The sequence below is a fragment of the Microcebus murinus genome, chromosome 2 (genome assembly GCF_040939455.1).
Source record: "Microcebus murinus isolate Inina chromosome 2, M.murinus_Inina_mat1.0, whole genome shotgun sequence".
NCBI lineage: Eukaryota > Metazoa > Chordata > Mammalia > Primates > Cheirogaleidae > Microcebus > Microcebus murinus.
This window is the reverse complement of record NC_134105.1, coordinates 106,720,146-106,747,614: the sequence shown is the minus strand read 5'-3', so window position 1 is coordinate 106,747,614 and position 27,469 is coordinate 106,720,146. Positions and strand designations below refer to the sequence as shown.

At 36.0% G+C, this 27,469-nt stretch overlaps 1 protein-coding gene across 1 annotated transcript; it reads left to right on the top strand.

Annotated features, from left to right (window-relative positions):
* Positions 1-13,284: 13,284 nt before the first annotated feature.
* OR10X1 (olfactory receptor family 10 subfamily X member 1) lies at positions 13,285-14,564 on the top strand. Its single transcript, XM_012748698.3, has one exon. It carries the CDS (start codon positions 13,317-13,319, stop codon positions 14,256-14,258), a length of 942 nt encoding a protein of 313 aa, XP_012604152.2. The 5' UTR covers positions 13,285-13,316; the 3' UTR covers positions 14,259-14,564.
* The last annotated feature ends 12,905 nt before the right edge of the window (positions 14,565-27,469 follow it).

The window sequence follows — 27,469 nt, the reverse complement described above, 5'->3', positions numbered from 1 at the left end:
ATGAAAATGCAGGCATGCAAGCCAAGGGAATTTCCTGAATCCTTTTTTCAATTCTGGTGTTAGTCAACTCTGTGACTTCTCATGAAAGATATAAAATTTATACTGAGATTTGGTGTGTATAAAATTTGTATTAAAAAGTATTGCAGTAATATTGACCCTATTATTTATGGAACTGTTAAGAAGATAACGGAATTAATATATAAACATTACTGTGCACATCACCTGATTAAGTTTAGCCCTGCCCATGACCCTCTTTCCTTCCTTGAGAATATGTTTGCGATACCTGTGCAGATGGAATCTAATCTCTGGTATCTGCAATCTGTAGTCATTGCTTCAGTAGCAAGAGTGTTTCTTTTACCTTGATTTCATTCCTGGCAATTTGTTATTCAATCTAGGGAAGCTATAAGTCTTGGAAATAAATATTAACAATTTTCTTCCTTATGGTGGATGCAGAGGACATACATGATGTCTAGATTCAAATTCTTGAATCAGAATTTAGATGAATTAACCTGCTTTTGTTTAACAGGTGGATCCATTGGTAAGCTAGAAATAAATATCTAGATTATAGCTGACATTACACAAAGACTTATGCACATATTAACATTTGCTTTATGACAAACATAGCATTGAGAGCAGTGAGAAAATGATAGACTTTCAATAGCTGGTTGCAGAATAATAGGATAATATGGGAAAAACAAAATATGAGATTTCTGGGTATCAAAAACTAAATTTGAGAAGCAAAACAATAAAAATTTTAGAGAGTGAAATAAGTTGTCTTCTCCAGATTGGGGAAAGTATTTTTGAAATTGTACAGAAAAAACACCTAACTAAAAATAGAAAAGATTAAGTCGAAATTGAGAAATTTTATTCATCAAAAAGGTACCATTTAGGAAGTGGATAGGAAAGCTAAATAATAAAACTATAAAGATATTTAATAAAGTGATTAGTGTAAAGTTTAGGGTAGTAATGACTAATGACTTTTGGAAGGAAAGGTCTGTGACTGGTTTGGGGAAAAAGCACATTGAGCAACTTCTGGATGGCAAAGTCCTTTTTCTTGATCTAGGTAGTGATCACAAGAGTTTGTCTTACGAAAGATTCACTAAGCTGTGTAATTGTTTAAATGATTTTCTGGTTGTATGTTTTATTTTATAATATAAATATTTTTTTAAAAATTTAAGGAGGAAGAAAAATCTGCAATACATAATTGACAAAAGGCTCTCTCATCTATTATATACAGTCATGTGTCACTTAACAATGAGGATACATTCAGAAAAATGTGTCATTAGGTGATTTCGTGCAAATATCATACTGTACTCACACAAATCTACTACACACTCAAGCTGTATGGTATAGCCTATTGCTTCCAGGCCACAAACCTGTATGGCACATTACTGTACTGAATACTACAACAACTGTAATTCAGTGGCAAGCATTTGTGTATCTAAGAATATCTAATCATAGAAAAAGTACAGTAAAAATATAGTATTATAATCTTATGGGACCACCATTATTTATGTGGGCTGCCATTGATCCAAACATCATCATGCAGGTCATGACTATAAATAATCCCTACCCTCAAAGAAATAAGCAAACAAAAAGACAATAGTAAAAATGTTCAAGTGATGTGAATAGAATCTTTATAAAAGATAATATTCAAATATTCAATAAATAGCAAAAAGTGCCTAATCTCATTAGTAAGCATAAAAATGAACCTCAACAGTGGCTGTCTCATGCCTGTAAGCCTAGCACTCTGGGAGGCCTACATGGGAGAATCACTTGAGTTCAGGAGTTTTGAGACCAGCCTGAGCAAGAGTAAGGCCCTGTCTCTACAAAAAAATACAAAAATTAGCTGGGCTGGTGGCATGTGCCTGTAGTCCCAGTTACTTGGGAGGCTGAGGCAGGAGGATTTGTTGAACCCTGGAATTTGAGATTGCAGTAAGCTATGATGATGCCACTGCACTCTAGTCTGGGAGACAGAGTAAGATTGTTTCCCATAAAAGAAACAAACAAGCAAACAAAAAACCTTAAGCTTAAGGCAAGAAACTGTAGGAAGTCTAGAAGAAAACGTTGGAGAAGCTCTTATAGATATCAACCTAGGCAAAGAATTTATGAAAAAAAAAAGATCCAAAGACAATCACAGCAACAAAAATAAATAAATGGGACCTGATCACATTAAAAAGCTTCTGCACACCCAAGGAAACTATCAGGAGAACAAATAGACGACCTGCAGAATGGGAGAAAATATACACATGATACACATCTGATACAGGGCTGATAACTAGAATCTATATAGAACTCAGGAAAATCAACAAGAAAAAGTCAAACAACCCAAATTAAAAAGTGGGCAAAGGACATGAACAGAAACTTTTCGAAAGAATACAGACTAATGCTTAACAAACATGAAAAAATGCTCAACATCTCTACTCATCAGGGAAATGCAAATCAAAACCACAATTTGATACCATTTAACTCCAATGAGAATGACTTTTATTAAAAAGTCCCAAAACAACAAATGTTGGTGTGGATGTAGAGAGATAGGAACATGCATATGCTGCTGGTTGGACTGCAAACTACTCAACCTTTGTGGAAAGTAATATGGAGATACCTCAAAGAGCTAAAAGTAGAAATACCATTTGATCCAGCAATTCCATTACTGGGCATCTACTTAAAGGAAAAAAATACATTCTATAAAAAAGACTTCTGTACTCAAATGTTTTTAGCAGCACAATTCACAATTGCAAAGTTGTAGCAACCCAAGTGCCCATCAGTACATGAATGGATTAATAAAATGTGGTGTATGTATACCCTGGTGTACTTACCACCCACAAAAAACAATGGTGAACTAGCACCTCTTGTACTATCCTGGATAGAGCTGGAGCCCATTCTACTAAGTGAAGTATCACAAGAGTAGAAAAACAAGTACCACATGTACTCACCATCAAATTGGTACTAATTGATCAACACTTACATTCACATATGGTAGTAACATTCATTGGGTGAAGGGTAGGTGGGAGTGGGGAGGAGGATGTGGGTATATTCACACCTAAAAGGTGCAGTGCACACTGTCTGGGGACTGGACACACTTGTAGCTCTGAGTTGTGTGGCGCAAAGGCAATATATGTAACCTAAACATTTGTACTCCCTTAATATTCTGAAATAAAAGAATGAGGTACCACCACATACCCACTTGAATAGTTAAAATTAAAAGGTTGGATTGATAAGTGTTGATGACACTGTGAAGCAAGAAGAACTCTAATGCTCCTGGTAAGAGTGTATATTTGTTCAGTCACTTTAGAAAACAAACACTGGACTTATTTTGGACTTATTTTGGAGATACTCATATCCTGAAGTCAAGCTTTTCTACTCTTAGGTATAAACCTTAAAGAATTGTGTGTACATGTATACCATAATACATATATAGATTGTTCAAAGAAGCAATATTTGTAAAATGGCAAGACTGAAAAATTAATCAAATCTTCACCAACAGTAGAATAATAGAAATATGGCATATTCATATATGTATCAGCATTCAATAATAAAAGTGAATAAACTGTAACTAGATACTTCAACATACATGTAAAGTTCATTTTCTTCTCTTATATCATGTCTTTCTTCAATTATCTAAGATATATGTTACAATTCAAGGACTTTGTTTCTGAACCAATTTCTGATTAATGAAGAAATAAAATAGGATATGAATGGCTTTTGTTCTTCACCTAAACGTAAAGTGTCTGTTGTAAACAGTGTCCATTTGTCTCTTCTATGTTTACGAAGAATCCATTCTATTCAAGACACTCCATTAGCCATGGAGAAAACAAAAACATGCAAAATATAGCTCCAGCTTTCAAGAAATTCACATTCTACTGGTGGACAAGCTAGGCAATTATGATGTAACATGAATTAAGGTTTGCACAGATTTATGGGATTGCATGCTCATAAATTAGATAACTTAGATGAAATGGAAAAATTCCTAGAATGACACAAACTACCAAAACCAATTCAAGAAGAAACAGCCAATATGAATAGATGTATTACAAGTAAAGGGATTACATTAGTAGTCAAAAAACAACCTATAAGGAAAAGGCCAAGACCAACTGAAATCCCTCAAATAAGAAAAGAATTAATGCCAATTCCTTAGAAAGACTTCAAAAAATTGATAAGGAGAGAACAGTTCCCAAAACTAAAGAAAGAGACATCACAAGAAAAGAACACTACAAGCCAATATCTGTTATAAACATGGATGCAAAAATCCTTCATAAAATGCTAACAAACTGAATATAGAAACATATGAAAAGAATTACACACAATTAACAATGAGGATTTATCCCAAGAATGTAAGGTTGGTTTAACATTCCAAAATCAATGAATGTAATATACCACACCAATAGAATAAAAGATAAAAACAATACAATCATCTCAGTAGATACTGAAAATGTGTTTGAAAAAATCCAACATCTGTTCATGATAAAAACATTTAACAATCTAAGAACAGAAAGGAACTTTCCCATCCTAAGAAAGAATATATATGTATGATAAAACAGAACAGAAAACCAATTTCTGAGACAAGTGGGATTGCCAAGGAAGAAAGGAAATTTTAATACCAAAGAGGTTTTGAGGGGAAAACAGGAAAAGCATTCTCAAATCTGTCTGCCCCAAAAAGGCAGGGTCCAGACTTTTCAAAGAGGGGAAATAAACAAAGGGCTCCAAGCATTTTGGCTGGTCTTGTTGAAATTAACAATGGAAATTAACAAGGGTCTAGCCCATGGTGTAGCTTACTGAGAGTGATACTTGGTCAGGAAGGCTGCCTTAGGAAACTTTGGAATCTCACCTCCTTTGTCTTGTAGAAAATCCACCATTTCTGGGAAACAACTCAAAAGGTCAATTAGTTAAGGGAGAGGATTATAAAAAATATAGAGGTCATTGAAATTTGTGGGTTACAAATGTGGGTTGCTTCCACTTAGTTCATCCAAAAACCCTGGACATTATATATATATATATATGAAATCTATGAAAAATAGAGTAAAATGACAGTGCCAGGGACTTTGCGACTCGAAGAAAGATGTAGTGGTGAGTTCCCTGAGTTTTCTTGGTGCCACATATATCCCAGTCTTGGAGCTGATGAAGACGCCAATGGACATAGATAAAAAAAAAAAAAAAAAAAAAAAAGGCCTAACAAAAACCTGCTTTTTAGAAGACCAGGAGAACAAGGGGCAGCCGGGCAGCCTATTAAGACAGAAAATTTTTAAAGAATAAGCACTCTACTACAGCCAAACAGCCTAGAAAATGCTGTAACTCCATGCCAATGCCACAAAAGGCCAAGTGGGGTTACAAATTTGTGAATTTGTGGGTTACATTATGACACTAGATCTCATTTAAACTTTTTATTTCATCTGGCTTCTTCTAACACCACTCCAGCAGGGAAAAGTGGGAGTGCCAACTTTTTACTACCAGATTGCTATAATAGAAGTCCAGGTTCCCCATTCAGCTTCCGTTGATACCTGGCATGGGAAAGAATCCTCTTTACTGCTATGCTGGATGGAATTTCCAGCTCCCCACTATTTTTCTGCGCACACCGCTCTGGCCATCCTGGAATGGTGCTTCCTTGCAGCTCCAACTGCCTCCACTGACACTGCTGAAGATCTATCATTCCCTCTGGGAAGTGGTGAAAGTCCTGACTCTCCACTAGGAGTCCTCTGGCACCTTCCTAGTGTGGGGAGAGGGAGGGGATCATTCCTTCTAAGTGAGAGTGGAAATCCCAGTTTCCCAAGTGGTCTTCACAGACACATCAGGGAGGGGGTCAAGAGGAGAGCTCATTATCAGCCTGCAGAGATCCTAGCTCTCTACCCAGCCTCTGATGACATCAACCCAGCAAGGACATTGAGGCACACCATTATAGCCCTGTGAGCGTGAACGTCTAATCTCCCCACTTGGCCTTTTGTGGCATTGGCATGGGGTTACAGCATTTTCTATGGTGTTTGGATGTAGTTGAATGCTTATTCTTTAAAAGTTTTCTGTCTTAATAGGCTGTCCAGCTGCCCCTTTCCTCCTGGTCTTCTAAAAAGCAGGTTTATGTTAGGACTTTTTGGTTTTTTTTAATCTGTGTCCATTGGTGTCTTCATCAACTCCAAGACTGGGATATATGTGGCCACAGGAAAACTCAGGAAACTCACCACTACAACTTTCTTTGGGTTGCAATGTCCCTGGCACTGTCATTTTACTCTACCTTTCATAGATTTTGTATATATATGTTTCATATATATGTTTCATATATATAATGTCCAGAGTTTTTAGATGTACTAAGTGGAAGCAATAGGGAAAAAATACTTCTAGACCATCTACCTGGAAGCAGAAGTCACATTGCTGTCAGGTTTTATCACAGAGAGTTTCCTATATTGAATGAGTGAAGTCTGTACCTCCAACCTTTCCAAACTTACCTGAATTGAGGGAGAGATATATAGAAAGCTAAAGCATGTTATAACCTAAAAATATTTTAACAAAAAAAATAATGACCAAGGTGATTGAAATCAATAGTATTTTCATTTTCCCCAAAGTTCTGAATATTAAGTTAAGCAAAGTGTTTATAATGGCTGAACAATCATACTTAATTATAATTTTTAATAAATGGAAAACTTGTTATGATGAACTTTTTCAGAAACTGAAAAAATTAAATGCTAATGATAGACAATATTTTTTGCAAGTCAAATAGATGCCCTGTCATTTTTGAGAAGGTAAAGAAAGGAATTGATAAAAGTATCCTTTAAAAATTATTAAAAGTCACTTAGTGATATACCATTAAGCTATTAATGGTATATGACTTGGAAGAAATTTAAAGAATTAAATAGCATTCCTATTAAAAACAAATAAATAAAAGCTCCCTCAATGCCTTTTATTGTATTTCTGTGAATAGAGTTTCCAGTATTTCTATCTATAAAAATAAAATATTATATAATAAAAATGACCCTGAAGTGTTTTATTTTAGCAAGAATAAATATTAATCATGGGGTTTATGAGGTAATTTTAAAGCATTATTTTCATTCAGTGATAATTTTGTATTAAAATTTTACTTTTCACATTTAATAAAATGCTCTTTTATATAAAATATAGTAAAATATTTTTGCAAGTAATCGATAAATATTTTTGTTGCAGAGAAGTGTAAGATGATCAACCAAACACATAAGCATAAACATATATATAAAGTTCAAAAACAAAACTAAGATATATCTTTTTAATCAATGATATAAAATAGCAAATTAATGTTGCATTTAAAATCTATTGATTACATTTTTTAAATGAGCTAACAGAAGTATGCTAATATGTCAATATGTATAATATATGATATATATATATATATATATATATCCACATATAAAGAAATATATGGCAGCTCCCAATACTGAGGGCATTTGCCAAGCAGATCTGAAATAACTTGAGCCATCGATTATTGTATTTTTCATTTTGGTAATTTACATTTTGTTTTTCCAATTCTTTTGCAGAAAGTTTTCATGTTTCAAGGAGATTTATAATTGCTTACTGAATAAATTTTATGGTAGCTACTTCAAAATCATTTCCAGATACTTCTACTATCTCGTTCACTTGGTCTTGGCATCAGTTGATTGTTTTTCCTCATTTAGGTTGAGATTTTCTTGGTTCTTGGTATCACAAGTGATTTTCAGTGGTATCTTGGACATTTTGAATATTATGTTAGAAGACTCTTGATCCTGTTTAAATCTCTCATTTTAGTAAGAGGCCTCTTTTTACGTTTAGTGTGTAAGTCCTGGAAACCATTCCTGGCTTTGTTGACATAGCCTCTGGGGCAAAGGAGCCTATCATCTATGAGCACTGGGCCAAGAGATGAGTTGACCTTCATGGGTTTTTTTCTGGCAATGATCATCCTGCAGTTGCTGCCAGCTTGTGCAAGGTAGAGAATGCACTGCCTCCTAGGCTCTGCCAGCAGTGCTACTGTGGGCAGACAAGGCCTAAATGGCTGATGTGAGCTAGGGATTGAGTTAGGATCCCAGCTTTGCTGGTATTGCAGCTGCAGACAGATGAGAATTACTACTGCCACTGAAGATGGATCTTCCCATCAAACCCCCACTGGGCTTCCTTTTTCTTGTTCCTTTGACCAGAAAGAACAGATTTTGCCTTTATTTCCCTTCCTTTGTTGTAGCCTATGCCTGTTGCCAGTTCAAGGTTGTAAACTGCAGGGCTCTCTACATCCCAGTATAGAATATATGAGAGCTAAAAATCAATCCTAGAGAGCTCACTGTGCTATTGTTCCTCAAGTCCTGAGGTCCGTGGTCAGTCCACCTTCTCCTTTCAGAATCATTTTATGATTGTATCTGGAGAGAAACTGCAGAGAAAAGTGAATATAAACCATCTTGTCCTGGAACCTGAATAGATCAAACTTTTCAAAGTATCAACGAACTATTTTCCAAAATTCCAAGCTATTTTATAATTTATGTATCTTCAATAGCAGTGTATGAGTTACAGTTCTTTCAAATCCTCACCAACAGTAATATGTTCAACCTTTTTTAAAATTTCAACTATTTGAATAGCTGTGTAGTAGAATCACAGTATATTTTAATTTATATTTTTTAATGAATGAAGATGCTAAGTATATTTCGAGTGCTTTTTCCTCATCCATATGTATTCTTTAAGTATTTTAAAAATCTGATTGTCATAATATATATTTGATACTTTTGAAATATGTTCATTTAATCAATTTTATGTAGTCATTGCATCATTGGAAGTGCTGGACTTCCAGCACTGGAATACCAGCAAATACCAGCAGCTGGAATTTCAACCATGCTTATTTGCAGAACTCCTTTCCAACACTTCTGCCAGGACAAAATGAAATATATTCACTTTTCTCTGCAGCTTCCCTCTGACACTTCTCCTCCATAGCACTTTTCTTACCACCTGGATCCAGTTGTATTCATCTGTTCTTGCCAGATTATTGTTTTAGTCCTCTGGTTGCTATAGTACAATTCACTTTTATGGGCACTATCTTCTGTCCTCCACAGAGGTGTAAAGTCCTTGTGATAAGATACCAATCCTTATATTTTTCTGAGTTCACTTGCAATGCTTAGAGTAGCATTAACACACCATAGATTCTTCTTAAATATGCAGGGAAGGAGTCAGCGATTAGAGGGAAAGAGTGAGTGTGTTTCAGGTGAGTGGTACCAAAAAAGTCCACATTCATACAGTAGTTTAAAATAGCAAAACTGAATTTATTCAAGAACTATTGCAATAGAGGAAAATAGACGTCATTTAATACTGAAGTCCACCTTGAATAAAGCATGTAAAAGTGGGGATTTATAGCCAAAGAACAAGAAGTGGGGTCAGTGAATGGAAAATGGTTAAGAGGAGGCATCCAGGATAGGGAAGAATTACTGCTAAACTGATCTAACAGGATTCTTGGTGAAGGCAGGCCATATACAACCTGCAGGAAGGTGGGGACTGAGGAATTTGGTCAGAAATAAATAGTAGTCAGACGCCAAGGGTAAACTGACTGAGCAAGATTCTTGCTACAGCAGGGTGAGGCAGGCCTGACAGAGATGGACACTGAAGCCCGAGTACAAGGTCTAATTGAGAAGAGGGCTTAGAGGAGCCTGACTAGGGTTTGGTCAAGGACAGCAGCTTTGTCAGTGGAAGAGTGAAATTGAATGACCACTAGGGCTGCAAATTTGATTCACTTTCCCTGCCCAACAAAACTTATAAAGTAGTAGAAAGACTTGTTGATGGTCAGGATATGAACTCTGAAAGTTTTAAAGCCCCAGAGATTCCCAGAAGAGTTTTACAAGTCACACGTGACACTAAGCCTTGTAACTAATGAGAGCAAATTACAAAGTTGGGTGAGAAAGTTCTCTGCTCCTGCTGATGAAGGATGAGAGGAATTCCCTTGGGGTCTCCTAAGCAGAACCAAACCTCTAGAGCTGAGGAATCTCTGGCTCTGATAATAATCAGATGATATATTTAAACTATTAGGAAGGAAGTCTGTAAATCACCGTGATTTAGTAGTGGTGAGGGCTGATGACAGCACATGTGGCCTAGCCTTACAACTCACGTCACAAAGTTCTAGAACCACAGAAAGCTGAAGCTTGCACAGACTCGGGACTTTCCACCTCACTTCCCAGCTGGGGAGACTCAAATTCAGAAGATGCAGCAATTTTCCCAACATCACTAAGCTAGTAGTGATAAAAGTAAGAAACCCACACTCTTAGGCTTGTGATTTTCATACTTGGTGAACCTCTGCTTCTTTTGAGAGGTGAACAAAGTATGCTTCCAACAACAACGTGAAGACTGTCTTTGGAAGAATATATTACAACTGTGACAGTGTATTGGCTTTGGATCCTGGTAAAATACACAAGGTAGGAAACAATTCTAGATGGTTTGACTTTCTCTTCATAATTGTCACTGCAAAAAGGAAGGGTCCTTGGGATACAATTATATATTTTCTCCAAATCATCCTTTATTTCACATTGGAAAGTGTGTGTATTTCCTTCATCAGTGAATCCATATCCCAAGTTAAATTTGACACAAGCATAATAAGGGACAACTTTAAAGATAGGTGAGCGTAGAGTGGGACATAGTATTCCCACCACACACACACACACACACACACACACACACACACACACACAGACACACACAGAATATGTAAGACTGTAGAGGGAGATTCTGACATGCTTACTCTATTGCTGGTGATTCACCAAATAAATATTTAGCACACAGTTAAGGATAGATAAAGAAAACCCCGTCTTAAAATATAGGGTATAGGTTATTTTTTGTATAGGTTATTTTTTGCATTTTCAAAAAGCTTATGAATTTAATGATGCCTTTGCAAACAACTCCCCTGCCCCCCAGGCTGTGTTTGAAGGGCTATGACATATTTTGTGAAATCAGACTGTTCCTCAGGTAGTACGTTAAAGAGAGCTTGGGTTGTATACCAGGGACACAAGGTACTAAGACAGCTTCTTGTTTTGCCAATGTATTTTAATTTTTCCTTGATACATTTATTTAATATTTTAGTCCTAGAATCCATATAATTGTTTTCTTATAAAATTATTGCAAAGACTTAAGAGAGCTTAAGAATTTTGGTGTGTGAACTGCTCTACTGATGGGAGAAATTTTCCACAATGGCTTAGGGTTAAGCAAAAGGAATCTACTGGGACCTGGTATTTCTGAGAGGGAAAGGATGTCTTCTGAACAAAGTCCAGAATGCTGCAGGAAGCTTATCATATGGGAAAGTAGGGTAATAATCTACAAGTGGATTTAGAAGCCAAATATATTGATACTAAATTTGGGTACTAAAAAGGTGTACACAAAAAGGCCTCTGGAGGAAGCCTAAGGTTTCCATAGATACTGTCGCTCATAATATACACTTAGGCTAGAGGACAAAAAAGTACCCTAGCCTTCTCATTGGTAGGTGAATGCTCACAGATAAGAAGGGTAGATACAGTGAGAGAAAGGGAAACTGGAATGGAGAAAGACTTGATAGAAGACAAGGAAAAGACTAGGTCACAAGATCCATGTATGACTATAAGAGAATAGGGTCTTGTTAGGTCTAAGAGGACAAATAATTGAGGGTTGCAACAAAAGGGAGCATGAAATGGGGAGATTCTGAGTTGCTGATAATATATTATTTCTTTATATGGGAGCTGGGCACTGTTTACACAGGTGAGTTGTGTGTGAATACTCCCTGATTTAAACATGTCTGATTATTGCAATTATCTTCGTGTTTTTATAAACAATTAAAAAGTTTCAAAAAAGAAAAAATAAACCCTATAAGGTAGAGTCTATAGGGTCATGGGTTATTTCTGGAACTATTTATAATTTAGACCATTTTCCTACTGCTTCTTTTGACTATCAGTGACAAGCTAGATCCTGCCAAGAGAATGTTTGAGCTTAGCCTGAGATAAACCGAATTAGAGTGAAAAGTCTGTTAATCCCCATGCTCAAAAATCAACGCTGTCCAATGCTGAATTCAGTAATGTAGCCCTTGTTTATAGATTAAGCAACTTTTTGGTGACTAACTCATGAATCCAACATTTATAGGGAATTATTACCTTCTTAAAATGCTCTGTATTATCACCCTGAAAAATGCAGAAATGTATGACTCATAGCATATTTCCTCAAGGAAAGGAAAATAAATGGAAAAAATACACAGTTCAACTTACAATAGTTTGCTTCTAGTTATACATATATCACTTCCTAGATACAACATTTTTATTTCTAAAATAAGAAAAATAATCAGCCCTACACATTTCACAGCTGTCCTATGCACTTCATATATGTGTTATGCAGAGTAAAATCAATAAACCTTTGAAAGAATTTGGAAAAACATAGAGTTAATGAATGCTAGTTATTAAATATCTTGTCATATGAGACAAGAAAAACAGTAGTTCAAAATAATGCAAGGGTGATAAATGTGTTAAATATAAGGACAAGCAACATGTTCTAGAATTCAGAGAAGGATAAGATTAAGTCAGATATAGAATTATTAACAAGTTCATACAATGACAAAACAAAAAATTTGGGAGGGTGTTGAGCTTGGCATTCCCTAATGGACAAAATCTCAGCTGCCACCTTTTTGCATAAAGAGTCTGTTTGTTAAGACCATCCACATATTGTAATTAATCGCTATTAATCCTGAGATTTCTAGGTATCCTATCTCTCTTCCTTAGTTCTTCTGAGGGCATAGGGAGGGAAGCATATTCTTTATTTTCCTTGGATATTTTAAGACATAAGGGCTTCTCCAAGAAGGGATAGTGGCTTTGGGATTCTCTAAAAATTGTAAGCCATGACCAAGTTTTTAATAAAATTACTAGTAAATGAATTCTCAGTATTCACTTGGGAAATATATGGGAACCATATACAATGTGGAAGCTGCTGTGTTGGGCCCTGACTCTGTTCATTAGTGACTTAGAAGTTTTTACGATGTTCAGAGGCTCATACAAATCCGGTTCACCTGATACATTGAATCTCCTTCATGTGAACATCAACTGGAGTATTTTCTCCTGTATCATAATATCAGCGAATATAATAAAATCCTTTAAACATTAGGCCAGAGCAAACCTTCTAGTAACATAAGTCATTAATAAAGAAGTGCTGAACAAAGGAAGAGATGAATGAATAAATGGAAAAGAAGGAAGATGTATTAACCACATACACGTGGTTTAGCTAAAATAATGAAAAAGCAGTTGTTAGTTGTAAATCTGATGAATTGTCTTATTTACATCACAGTTTTCACTTGATGACATCAGAGAATAACGCAGAGTTGGATGTTTATTTGTTGTTTCTTTTACATTTCAGACATGCAAACAATGAAGATCAACCAGACTATCTTGAAGGAATTCATTCTTGTTGGCTTTTCTATATACCCAAATGTACAGACATTCCTCTTTGTGGTCTTCTTTTGCCTCTACCTTCTCACCCTTGCAGGTAATCTCACCATCATGGGTCTAACCTGGGTGGACAGGTCTCTCCACACGCCTATGTACCTCTTCCTTAGTGCACTCTCTTTCTCCGAGACCTGCTACACGTTGGCTATCATCCCTAAGATGCTGGAAGATCTGCTGGCTAAGAACAGAAGCATTTCAGTCGTGGGTTGTGGCTTACAGATGTGTTTCTTCCTGGGACTTGGTGGCACAAACTGTATCATCCTCACTTTGATGGGATATGACCGCTTCCTGGCCATCTTTAACCCTCTAAGATACCCACTGGTTATGACCAACATTGTGTGTGGACAACTTGTGGCTTCTGCCTGGGTTGGAGGCTTCTTCATCTCTCTGATAGAGACTGCACTGATATTCAGGGGCTCTTTCTGCAGCCCCAACCTCATCAAACACTTCTTCTGCCATATGCGGGCAGTTGTCAGGCTGTCCTGTACAGACAGCGACCTCATAGAGTTCATTGTGACAGTGATCTCAGTGTCAGGCTTGCTGGGTACCTTTCTGCTCATTATCCTGACTTATGTTTTCATTCTCTCCACTGTCCTCAGGATCCCTTCGGCCAAGGGCAAGCAGAAGGCATTCTCCACCTGCACCTCCCACCTCACAGTGGTCATCATCCACTTTGGTTTCGCATCTATTGTTTATTTGAAGCCAGAAGCCTCAGGGGGAGATGACACACTCATAGCAGTCCCTTACACTGTCATCACCCCTTTGCTCAGCCCAGTCATATTCAGCCTCAGGAACAATGACATGAAGAATGCTTTTAGAAAGATGATGGGAAAGACACTGGCCCTGAAAAAATAATCTCACACCATTGCTACTGGTTTGAAGCACTGCTCATTTTCCCCAGAATTCAATGGGGCATTTATCCTGTGACTTCTGGATAAGCCTATACCATTTGCCTTTATTCAGAGATTGGGATATGCGGGGAGCAAGGTTGACTGAGACTAAGACATAAGCCATCACAGGCATTTACTTAGCTTGTTAAAGAAGTGGCCCAAGACTTCTACTTTCCAGTATTAGAGGAAGAATGTCCTGCAGATATGTGGATTCTGCCAATCAACTTCTGAGTGTCCTGTACCCTTTATGAAGTGGGAAAAGAAAGAGAATGAAAGGAAAACAAACAAACAAACAAAAACCAGGATATAAAACTGCTGCACTAAGAGATGTTTTAAATAGCTAAAGGAATAAAAGTTGAAGAATTTTTCTAGGCAAGATTGCCAAACACTGGTTGCACTCCCAGTAGATAAACCATTTCTGATAAGAGATATACCCTGCAAAAACTAACAAGTGTCTATTAGTGCATATGTGGATACACGCACACACATACACACACACACACACACACACACACATTTTTAAGTGCTCATGCCATAACACCCTGTTCACAACTGTGGCCTTCCATTGACTGCCATGTGCTAACTTCTGAGTATACAGCATATCCTTCAACATTTCTTCATAAGAGTAAAGAAAACATTACAGCCTACATCTTCTATGACTGAGGGAACTGTGTATTTGAGAAATGTGTCCCCATTTTCTCTAAGGTGAAGACATTCAAAGCAAATGTTGCAAATGTTAAACTTTGCCATGATATTGAGAGATTTGACAAAGAAAACTGCTTTGAAATAATTTTGGCATGGTGTACAATGTGTAAAGGACAAAACCAGATGAACCACAGCATCAATTCTTTATATCACCAGAAATGAAATAAGAAACACTGCGGAGTTTTTGTCACAGAAGAATAGTGAATGGTCTTAATGAAAATGCAGACATGCAAGCCTAGGGAATCTCCTGAATCTTTTTTTCAGCTCTGCTGTTAGTCAACTCTGTGACTTCTCATGAAAGATATAAAATTTATACTGAGATTTGGTGTATATAAAATTTATATTAAAAGGCATTACAGTAATTTCAACCCTATTATTTATGGAACTATTATGAAGATAGAGGAAATAATAGGTAAACGTTATTGTGCACATCACCTGATTAAGTTTAGCCCTGCCCATGACTCTCTTTCCTTCCTTGGGGATATGTTTGCGATACCTGTGCAGATGGAAGCTAATCTCTGCTATCTGCAATCTGTAGTCATTGCTTCAGTGGCAAGAGTGTTTCTTTTACTTTGATTTCATGTATGGCAATTTGTTATTCAATCTAGGGAAGCTTAAGTCTTGAAAATAAATATTAACAATTTTCCTACTCATGGTAGGTGCAGAGGATATATATGATGTCTAGATTCAAATACTTGAACCATAATTTAGATGAATTAACCTGCAATTCGTTTAACACGTGGATCCATTGATAAGCTAAAGATAAGGAATTAGATGAAAGTTGAAAATAACCAAAGACTTATGCACATATGGGCATTCGCTTTACATTGTAGAGCAGTGAGAAAATGATAGACTTTCAATAGCTGGTGCTAGAAAATAGGATATCCCTATGGGAAAAACAAAATCTAAGATTTCTTAGGTATCAAAAACTAAATTTGAGAAGCAAAACAATAAAACTTTTAGAGAGTGAAATACGTTGTCTTCATCAACGAGGGGAAAGAAGTATTGTTGAAGATTGTACTGAAAAAACTTAGCTAAAAATAAAAAAGATTAAGTCAAAATTAAGAAATTTTATTCATCAAAAAGTTACCATTTCGGGAGTGGATAGGAGAGTCAAATAATAAAACTATAATGATATTTAAGAAAGTGATTAGTGTAAAATTTAGGATAGTAATGACTAATGACTTTTGGAAGGAGGGGTCTGTGATTGGGTTGGGGGAAAAGCACAAGGAGCAACTTCTGGATGGCGAAGTTCTTTTTCTTTATCTAGGTAGTGATTATTAGAGTTTTTCTCACAAAAGATTCACTAAGCTGTGTATTTGTTTAAATAATTTTCTGGTTTTATGTTTTGTTTTATACTACAAATATTTTTTAAAAATTTAAAAAGGAAGAAAAAAATCTGCAATACATAACTGGCAAAAGGCTCTCTCATCTGGTATATATACAGTCATGCATTACGTAACAATGAGGATACATTCTGAACCACATGTCATTAGGTGATTTTGTCTTTGTGCAAACATTGTAGAGTGTACTCACACAAACCTACTACACTCTCAGGCTGTATAGTATAGTCCAAGGGTCCTCAAACTTTTTAAACAGGTGGCCGGTTCACTGTCCCTCAGACCCTAGGAGGGCCGTTAGGGAGTGTGGCGCACATTCCACACATGCGCACTGTGGGCCTGGGAGGAGTCAGCTGCTAAGCAGGACAGGCATTGGTGGCAAAAATACCCCGCGGGCTGGATAAATGTTCTGGTGGGGGAGGGGCGCATGTGGCTGGTGGGTCGTAGTTTGAGGATCCCTGATATCCTATTGCTCCTAGGCCACAAAACTGTATGGCATGTTGCTATACTGAATACTGCAAGCAACTGTAATTCAGTGGCAAGCATCTGTGTATTTAAGCATATCTAATAATAGGGTACAGTAAAAATATACTATTATAATCTTATGGGACCTTCATTGTACATGTGGGCTGTCATTGACCAAAACATCATGATGCAGTGCATGACTATAAATAATCTCTACCCTCAAAAAATAAACAAATAAAAAGACGACAGCAAAAATGTCCAAGAGATGTAAATATAACCTTTATAAAAGATAATATCCAAATTTTCAATGAATATTAAAAAGGCACTTGATCTCATTAGTAAGCATAAAAATGACCTCAATGATGGCTGGCTCATGCCTGTAATCCTAGCACTCTGGGAGACTGTGGTGGAAGCATCACTTGAGCTTAGGAATTTAAGGTAAGCCTGAGTAAGAATAAGACCCTCTCTCTACAAAAAACACAAAAATTAGCCGGGCATGTTGGCATGCGCGTGTATAGTCCCAGCTACTTGGAAGGCTGAGGCTGGAGGATTGCTTGAACCCTGGAATTTGAAGTTGCAGTAAACTATGATGATGCCACTACACTCTAGTGCGAGAGACAGAGCAAGATTGTCTCCCATAAAAAGAAAAATAAATACTTAAACCTAAGGCATGAAAATATAAGAATTCTAGAAGAAAATGTTGGAAAAACTCTTATAGACATTGGCCTAGGGAAATAATTTATGAAGAAGACCCCAAACACAATCACAGCAACTACTAAAATAAATAAATGGGACTTGATCAAATTAAAAAGCTTCTGCACAGTCAAGGAAACTCTTATGAGAGCAAATAGACAACCTACAGAATGGGAGAAAATATACACATGCTACACATCTGATAAAGGGCTGATAACTAGAATCTACTTAGAACTCAGGAAAATCAGGAAGAAAAAGTCAAACAGCCCCATTAAAAAGGGGATAAAAGACAGGAACCAAAACTTTTCAAACAAAGACAGAATAATGGCCAAGAAACATAGGAAAATATGCTCAATATCTCTAATCATCAGGAAAATTCCAATCAACACCATAATCATATACCACTTAACTCCAGCGAGAATGGCTTTTATCAAAAAATCCCAAAACAATAAATGCTGGCATGGATGCAGAGAGATAGAAACACTCATACATTGCTGGTGGGACTGCAAACTAGTACAACCTCTATGAAAAGTAATATGGAGATACCTTAAAGCCATACAAGTAGATCTACTATTTGATCCAGCAATTCCACTCCTGGGCATCTACCCAAAAGATCAAATGACACTCTACAAAAAAGATACCTCACATGAATGTTTATAGCAGCACAATTCACAATTGCAAAGTTGTGGAAACAACTCAAGTGCCCATCAATTCATGAGTGGATTAATGAAATGTGGTATATGTATACCATGGAGTTCTACTCAGCCACAAAAAACAATGGTGATCTAGCACCTCTTGGATCATCCTGGATGGAGCTGGAGCCCATTCTGCTAATTGAAGTATTTCAAGAATGGGAAAACAAGAACCACATGTACTCACCATCAGATTGGTATTAATTGATCAACACTTATGTGCATATATTGTAGTAACATTCATCAGATGAAGGACAGGCGGGAGGGGGGAGAAGGAGGTGGGTATATTCACACTTAAGGCGTGTGGTGTGTACTGTCTGGGGATGGGCATGCTTAAAGCTCTGACTTGGATGGAGCAAAAGCAATATATGTAACCTAAACATTTGTACTACCCTTCATAGTCTGAAATAAAGAAAAATGAGGCACCACCATATACCCACTTGAATAGTTAAAATTAAAAGGTTGGATTGATAAATGTTGATGAAACTGTGAAGCAAGAAGAATTCTAATGACTAAGAACTTGTGGTAAGAGTGTATATTTGTTGAGTCACTTTAGAAAACAGTTTGGTGTTATAGACTTATTTTGGAGATGCTCGAATCCTGAGGTCAAGCTTTTCTACTCTTAAGTATAAGCCCTAAAGATTCATGTGTACAATGTAAACCATGAGACATATATAGACTGTTCAAAGAGGTAATATTTGTAAAACAGCAAAACTGGATATTAATCAAATATTCCCCAACAATAGAATAGATAGAAAAATATGGCATATTCATATACATATAAGCATGCAATAATAAAAGTTAATACTTCAGCATACACATGAAGTTCATTTTCTACTCATATCATATCTTTCTTCAATTATCTAAGATACACGTTACATACAATTCAAGGACGTCTCTGACCCAATTTCTCATTAGATCTTTCTAAATTTTTATACCAAGAAATTTCCTTGATGGGGAGCAGTGCAAATATTCTGTCAATCGCAATGTAGTAAAACATTAATGAAGAAATAAAATAGGATAAGAATGGCTTCTGTTCTTCGCCTAAATGAGAAGTGCCTGTTGTAAAACGTGTCTATTTGTCTCTTCTATGTTTATGAAGAATTCATTCTATTCAAGACACTTCACTAGCAATAGCAAAAACAAAAACATGCAAAATATAGTTTTAGACTTAAGAAATTCACATCAACTAGTGGAGAGGCTAGGCCATTATGATGTAACCTGAATTAAAGTTTGCACAGATTTATGGGATTGCATGCTCATAAATTAGATAACTTAGATGACATGGAAAAATTCCTAGAATGACACAAACTACCAAAACTAATTCAAGAAGTAACAGTCAGTATGAATAGATATATTACAAGTAAAGAGTTTGCATTAGTAATTTAAAAAAAACCAAAAAACTACCCACAAGGAAAAGCCCAAAACCAACTGAATTCCTCCAAATAGTAAAGTGATTAATATCAATTCCTTAAAAATACTTCAAAAATATTGATGAGGAGGGAACAGTTCCCAAAATTAGAGAAAGAGACATCACAAGAAAAGAACACTACAAGCCAATATCTGTTATAAACATGGATGCAAAAATCCTTCATAAAATGCTACCAAACTGAATATAGAAACATATAAAAAGAATTACGCTCAATTACCAATGACAATTTATTCCAAGAATATGAGGCTGGGATCAATGAGTGCATGTACTATACCATACCAATAGAATAAATAATAAAAACGACACAATCATTTTAATAGATGCAGAAAAAGTGTTTGACAAAATCCAACATCTATCATGATAAAAACATTTAACAATCTAGGAACAGATGGGAACTTTCCCAGCCTAAGAGAGAGCATATGTGATAAAACCATAGCTAACATCACACTTAATGAAAGACTGGGTCCTTCTCTCCTATGATCATGAACAAGACAAGCAAGTATGTCTGTGCAAGCCCTTTCTATTCAACCTTGTTCTAGAGGTTCTAGCCAGGGCAATTAGGCAAGGAAAAGAAATAAGCTATTCATATTAGAAAGGGAGCAATAAACTATCTTTATTCATAGATGATAGATAAGAAATTATCAGAAATTTGATTTAAAAAATCTATTATAAATACAAACAAGTTCGACAAATTTGGAGGACACAAGGTCAATATACAAAAATCAGTTGTACTTCTATGCACTTGAAATAAACAATTTGAGATAAAATTAACACAATTCTATTTGTATTAGCATTAAGAAGAATAAGATAAATATGAATAAATTTAACAACATAAGTATAAAACTTATATTTTGAAAGCTACAAAACATTGTTAAAAGAAATTAAAGAAGATCTAAATGGATGGAAAATTGCCCTACGTTTGTGGATCAGAATGCTTAATATTATTAAAATGGCAATACTCCCCAAATTGAATCACAGATACAATGCAATGCCTAGCAGAATTCTAGATAGTTTCTTTGTAGAAATTTAGAAGTTGAATCTAAAATTCATATAAACTTGCAAGCTACCCAAAATAGCCAAAATAATCTTGAGAAATAGGAAAAAATTTGGAGGAATTACCTTTTCTAATTTCAAAAGTTACTACAAAGTAAAAGTAACCAAGAAAATGTGATACTGGTATAAGGATAACTACATAGTCCAGAAATATACCACGTGTTTATCATCAACTGATTTTTCACAAGAGTGCCAAGACCATGCAATGGGGAAAGAACAGTCCTTTTAATAATTGGTGGTGGAACAACTGGATAGCTACATGCAAAATAGTAAAGTTGAATCCTTATCTAATGCAATATATAAAAATTAACTCAAAATAGATCAAAGAACTAAATGTAAGAGATAAAACTATGGAACCATGTGGGAGTAAGAGTTTATGCCTCAGATTTCACAGAGAATTCTTATGTATGATACCAAAAGCTGAAGCAACAAAGAAAAAAATAGAAAAACTGAATTTCAAAATAAAACACTTTTTTGTTTCAAATAACACTATGAAGAAGGTGAAAGGATAATCTACAGAGTGGAAAAATATTTGCAAATCACATATCTGATAAAAAACTTGTATCAAGAATATGCAAAGAACTATTACAATTCAATAATAAAATGAAAAATAAGCCAATAAAATGGAGAAAAGATGTGAATAGATATTTCTCCTAAGAAGACATACAAATGGCTAATAATGACATGAAAACATGCTCAACATCATTAATCATCAGAGAAGTGAAATGCAATACCATAATGAAACACCAATTCAAATCCACCAGGATAGCTAGGATAAAAAAGACAGCGATAGTAAGTGTTGGTGAGGATATGGAGAAATCCTCAGTGCTACTGGGAATATACAATGGTGCAGCCACTATGAAAAACAGAATAGGGTTTCTTCATTTAAAGAAATAGATTTTCTTCAATAAATTAAAATTAGAACTACTATATGATTCAACAATGCCATTTCTGGTCATATATCAAAAGGAGTTATATCAGGTTCTCAAAGGAATATCTGCTCTTTCATGTTTATTGCAGCATTATTCTCAGTAACCAAGACAGGGAAGCAAGCTAAGTGTCCATCAACAGATGAATGGATGAAGAAACTATGGCATATTAATACAACAGAATATTATTCGGACTTAAAAAGAAGGAAACCCTGTCATTTGTGACAGTATGGGTGAACATGGAGGATATTATGCTAATGAAATAGGCCAGACACAGAAGGACAAATACTACACGATCCTACTTAACTGAATAATCTAAAATAGTGAAATTCATGGAAGCAGAGAGTAAAATGGTGGCTGCCAGGTGCTGGAGTAAAGGAAAAACAGGAAAATATTAGTCTAAGAGTACAAAAATTTTAGTTACACAAGATTAATAATTCCTAGAGATCTACTGTACAGCAGAGTCCCATAGTTAACGGTATTGTATTGTTTGCTTAAAAAATTGCCAGTAGGGTCAATCTTACATATATTATGTGTTGTTATAAAAGATAATAATAAATAAAGAAGACAGGAGGAATACTGTGGAGGTGATGGATATGTTTACAACATAGATTGTGGTGATGGGTTTTATCCATATACTTATCTCTAAACTCATCAAGTTGTATACATTAAATATGTACAGTTTTTTTGTATGTCAATCTTACCTTATTTAAGTGGTTTAAGAAAAACTATGAATATTAACAGAGGGATAGACCATAAGGAGCAATGGAACAGACTAGAAAACTTAGAAATAGACTTACTTAAACATGGCCAGTTGGTTGTTGACAAAAGCACAAAAGCAACTCAATGAAAGAAAGTTCACCTTTTCAACAAATGGTGTTGGCAAAATTGTACATTCATAGGTAAAAAAAAAAAAAAAAAGTAAACATAGACATAGACCTTACAGGGACTTAAGTGTAAAATGTAAAACTATACAAGTTTTAGGAAAAATAAGAAATAATCTTTGTGTTCTAAGGTTAGGCAAATAATCCTTAGACTTAGCATCAAAGGCAATTTGTCCAGGAGAACTGAAAATTTATGCTCTCACAAACATCTGCACATTAATGTTTATTGCACCTTTGTTTGTAATATCCTCAAACTAGAAACCAACAAGATCTCCTTCAAAGAGAGAATGGTTAAAAAAAAACTGGTATTATACCTTGAAATACTACTCAGCAATGAAAAGAGACAAACCATTGATACAGATGTAACAATCTAAGTGGATCTCTACACAATTATGGTGATTTAAAAAAAGCCAATCAATACATCTACATACTGTATGGTTCCATGTTATATATATATGTATATATATGTATTTCCTTCAAATTAAGCAATTATAGAAATTGAGAATAGATTAGTGGTTGCCAAGGGTTAAGAATGGGGTGTAGGTGAGAGAGAAGTAAATGAGTCTATGAAAAAGCAAAATGATGGATCTTGTGGTGATGAGAATGTTCTATTCCTTGATTATAATAATGTCAATATGCTGGCTGTGACAGTATATTATACTTTTGCAAGATATTCCCATTGAGAAAAGTTAGGTAAAGGATACATGAGATCTTTTTGTATTATTTCTTATAACTGCATATGAACCTACACTCATCTCAAAGAATAAAGTTGGAATCAATATGACTTGAATTTAATTTGTCTTTGGCACATACTAGGTGTGTGATTCTGTGAAAATCACTTACTCTCTCTAAGCCTCTTTTTTTCCCTCTTTAAATGGGATTATCATAATTTCCTGTCCCAGAAACCACTGAGAATAGTCTCTCAATAATTTTAATAATAGAGCCTTCTGGAATTTTAGCAAAAGACACAGATGGCCAGTTAAGTTCCTATATTTTTTAGTTTGTGTGTGTGTGTGTGTGTGTGTGTGTGTGGCCAGGTTTGACTAATTGACTAAGTTATTACCAATGAGATATAAGTGGAAATGATGGGTGAAACTTCTATATCTCACTTTTAAGAACAGTGTCTCTTTTTCTGCTTTCCTGATGCTTGGGGCATGGAAAACCAGAATAGTACCTTGGACCTACCAATAGAAGCCTTCTATTGAATGTGGCAGGACCAACTACCCACCTGTGGCTTGTACAACCTCGTGAAGCCAAGCTACCTTGCAAGCCCTGCCAACCATGAGCTGCTCACCACTGTATGCTTAGATGAGAGAGAAATAAAAGTTTTATCTTATTTAAGCAGCTGCATTTCAGGGCTGTTAGTAGTTAAGACTGTAGCTACGTAGTATTGCTAAGCTAATTAAATGAGATTTTCATGAAGTTCTTAGCAAGTTGTCCAGTACATAATCTCCAGTAATTGTTTGGCAAATGGCAATTGTGCATTTTTCCCATAGGTAAAAATATAAAAGCAGTTCTCTCTGTTTTATTTCACTACTTTCTCTTGTTTGTTCATCACCCTCACCCTCCTAAAACTATCTGGCTCCCTGACTTCCAGAACACTGTACTCTTGTGATTCCTTTCTTGGTCAACTTTTGATCTTTTTCCTTCTTTGGTCTGCCAAAGTTCATTTCTCAAGCACGTGTATTCATCTTTATTTCATTTTTTTTCTCAACTCTGTTCCTCTAGTGAAATCTAACAAATTTGATTCTATCATCTTTATTACTTTTGACTTCCAAGCTTATAATATGAGAAATAAGTAAGATCCAGGCCAAAACTTTTATTAATAATTTATTGCTTCATATGTCTGCCTTTTCTTTGAGCTCAGCATGTCAAAACTGAACTCATCACTGGCATTCTCATGTTGTTCCTCCTTTTGTGTTTTCTGAGAGTTATCATGTCCTCATCATTTTGAGCTAAAAGTCTCAGAGATATTAATAGCTGTAATTCTTCAAATCCTGAATCTTTTGCAAATTACTTATTTGTAAACCTGATAGGCTGCAGTAACAACAAGTGTTCATTATTGCATAGAGACAAACCAATCACTTTTACTGCAGTGCACTCCCTTCCCAATATTGCATCCTAGACTGATCATTTGGGCTCTGATTGAATAGCCAATTAGCACATATGCCAGGGCATCACCTACTTCATCTGTGACAGCTCCAGGAGACCAAGAAACAAAGTAGAAACCTGTGCATGAATAGCAGTCAGGAAAACCAGAGTTGCAATTGAAAGAAATCCCATCTTTTTCAGATACGGATTCAGATATGAGGCAGGAATGAGGGATCCGCAATTATTCCTCTGCTTATTTTCATTCCAATTATTCTCTGTGTACCCACTTGGCCAAGTGTTATTTACAAAAAGATGTAAAAAAAAAAAAAAAAAAAAAAAAAGGATGAGCAGGAAAAGATATTTCCCTCATGGAGCATGCACATTTACAGAAGGGAGATAAGGGATTTCCTCATTATACATACATAAACACAGATAATTGATAAGACACAAAGGTGGAAATAGTTTGAGTAATAAACATTTGCTCGAAAAAATATTAGTCAAAGGAGCATACCAGAATTCATTAGTCCATAACTCTCTTGTTATTTTATTTCCTCAATAAAATTTTAGTCTTGGATTATCACTATATCTGTCTTCCCCAATAGCCCCTCTGAAAATACGGTTTTCAGAAGCACTACATGGATAGCATTCGGGCAATGAACCTGAGGACCATTTTCTACTTCATTGCAGGTCTGTGTACCTCTAGGCCTTGCTCTTTCATTGTGTCACCTACACCCTAGAATGAATGGCCCCCGAGGTGATTTAGACACAGTCCTGTTGGGGAGAGGTAGGTCACCATGACAATATGTCCTGAGAGGCTAGGTCCCCAATGAGGATGTGATAAGGGCTGGCTACTGCTGCCCCTATTTGCTTCAGGGCCCCGTCCGCCAAACCTCCCTCCTGTCATGCCACAAATGACTCGGAGACCAGCATGAGGGATCAGCTTTACTGAAGAGTGCCTAGGGCAGACCATGCCTGCCCAGAAGCGACAGGTAACGAGCCTACAGACGAATATCCAGAGACAGGGAATATGAATGAATGTGGAGGACAGGCAAGGGAAGAACTAGCTGAATGTCTATCAGAAACTTTGTCATTATTCATATTAGACAGCCTCAGATCCTTTACCCTATTCCTCATGATTTTCAGACTCCTCATAATCCTGAAAACCTCTTTGATTTCTTCAGACAGATGTATAACATGCTATTTTAATCTTATAGCCTTATGTTTATGATTATGGATATGGTGCCTGAGGAATGCATTTGAAAGTTTCACAAGTGTAAGAGACATTTTTAAGTGACTGTGGGGTAAAATGCTAGAGATCTGTAAAGATGTTGGATACAGCGGGAAATTCTGTATGGGAAGGAAGAACTCCGAAAGTAGAAGACAATTAAGGTAAGGGAGGCAGGGGTCAATCTTGTTACGTTTAGGGGATAGCACTCCCCTTGCCCTAAGATCAGACCCAAAGACATACCTAACCATGTTAAGTTCATATCAATACAGCTCAAATTCAAATGGGATTTAAAAAAAACAACCCTATTGATTGAATTTTACTGTCATACACAGAGAAACCAAACAAACAAACAAAAGAACCCTTATTTTATGTAAATGAGTCCATCTGGCTATACCCAAGGACATCTTATTTCCATGTAGAATGTATAGGATAGAGGTCAAGTTTGCTGCTATACCTCCATAGCCAGATTATCTATGTTTATCCAGCTCCACAATTTCCTAGATGTGTGATCTTGAGAAAATATCACGCATCTTTCTGTGTCATTTATAAATAGACATAAGGTGCTTAAACTCATTGGGCTGTTGTGAGGATGAAGTTAGCACATGAAAAGTACTCAGTGCCTTGCACATAGTAACCCATCTTATTATTGTGTCTTCTCTATATGCCATGTGGACACAAACTGAGCCAGTAATTATAACTCCAGAGAGTCTTCACTTGTTAATTCACAAAATTCTTTGCTAGATGCATGGAGATTCTTCAATTCATGATGATCAAATTAAGAATTCAAGGAAAATAAGGCAATGCAAAATAAACTTAGTTTTCTCTGAAAGTGGGCTATGCCTATGCACAGAGCTCTTCCCAGTGTGTCTCTGAACGCAGGGTTGTGTTGCATCTGAGGGAGGATCATTGGAGTCCAGGCAATGTACTGTTGGGGCTTTATTTATGTAACATTCAGGAGGCAGCAGATAGACAGGAGTCCGGGAAACTGTGCTAGTGTAAATAGCCAACGTGAATGATCCGAGTAATGCCTACATGGTTTCAGGCCCACAGAGATACATATGAAATTGCCAATGTGTTTTAAAATAATAAATTGTTTCATAACATGGGCACATAATCCTCTGATGATTTTCTCTTTGATGGTCACATAGTCCAAGGAAGTAGGAATGACAGATGTCATCACCAACAGCAGCAACACTCGCTATTTGATAGACAAGAACACAGGTTCAGCTTTCCACCGCAGAAACAGAAAGGAGCATTAAATCCCCAAATTCCTAGATTAATACCTTTTTTTAAAGCTTAACTAATTTGATAAATATTTATTGATAAGATATCATTTCCAAAGCACTGAACCTAACTAGGACAGAGAAATGAGTGACAGTTTCTGCTACTGAGGGAGAAAAATCCAGGTAAATGCAAAATTACCCCATAGATGTGTGAGTAGAGTCATAACCACAACAGCAGATGTGAGAGACCTTTTGGACGAAATCCTCACAGAGGCACTGGTGCTTATCATGTTTATTCATGTGCAAAAATCAGATGAACTCTGATGTGACTGGAAGGTTAGATAAGAATAATAGGTAATAGACATGAAGGGGAGGATGATGGTGACAGGGGTGCTCCAAGCCACGTAAAAGATAAATGGCACAATACCGTAGACATAATTT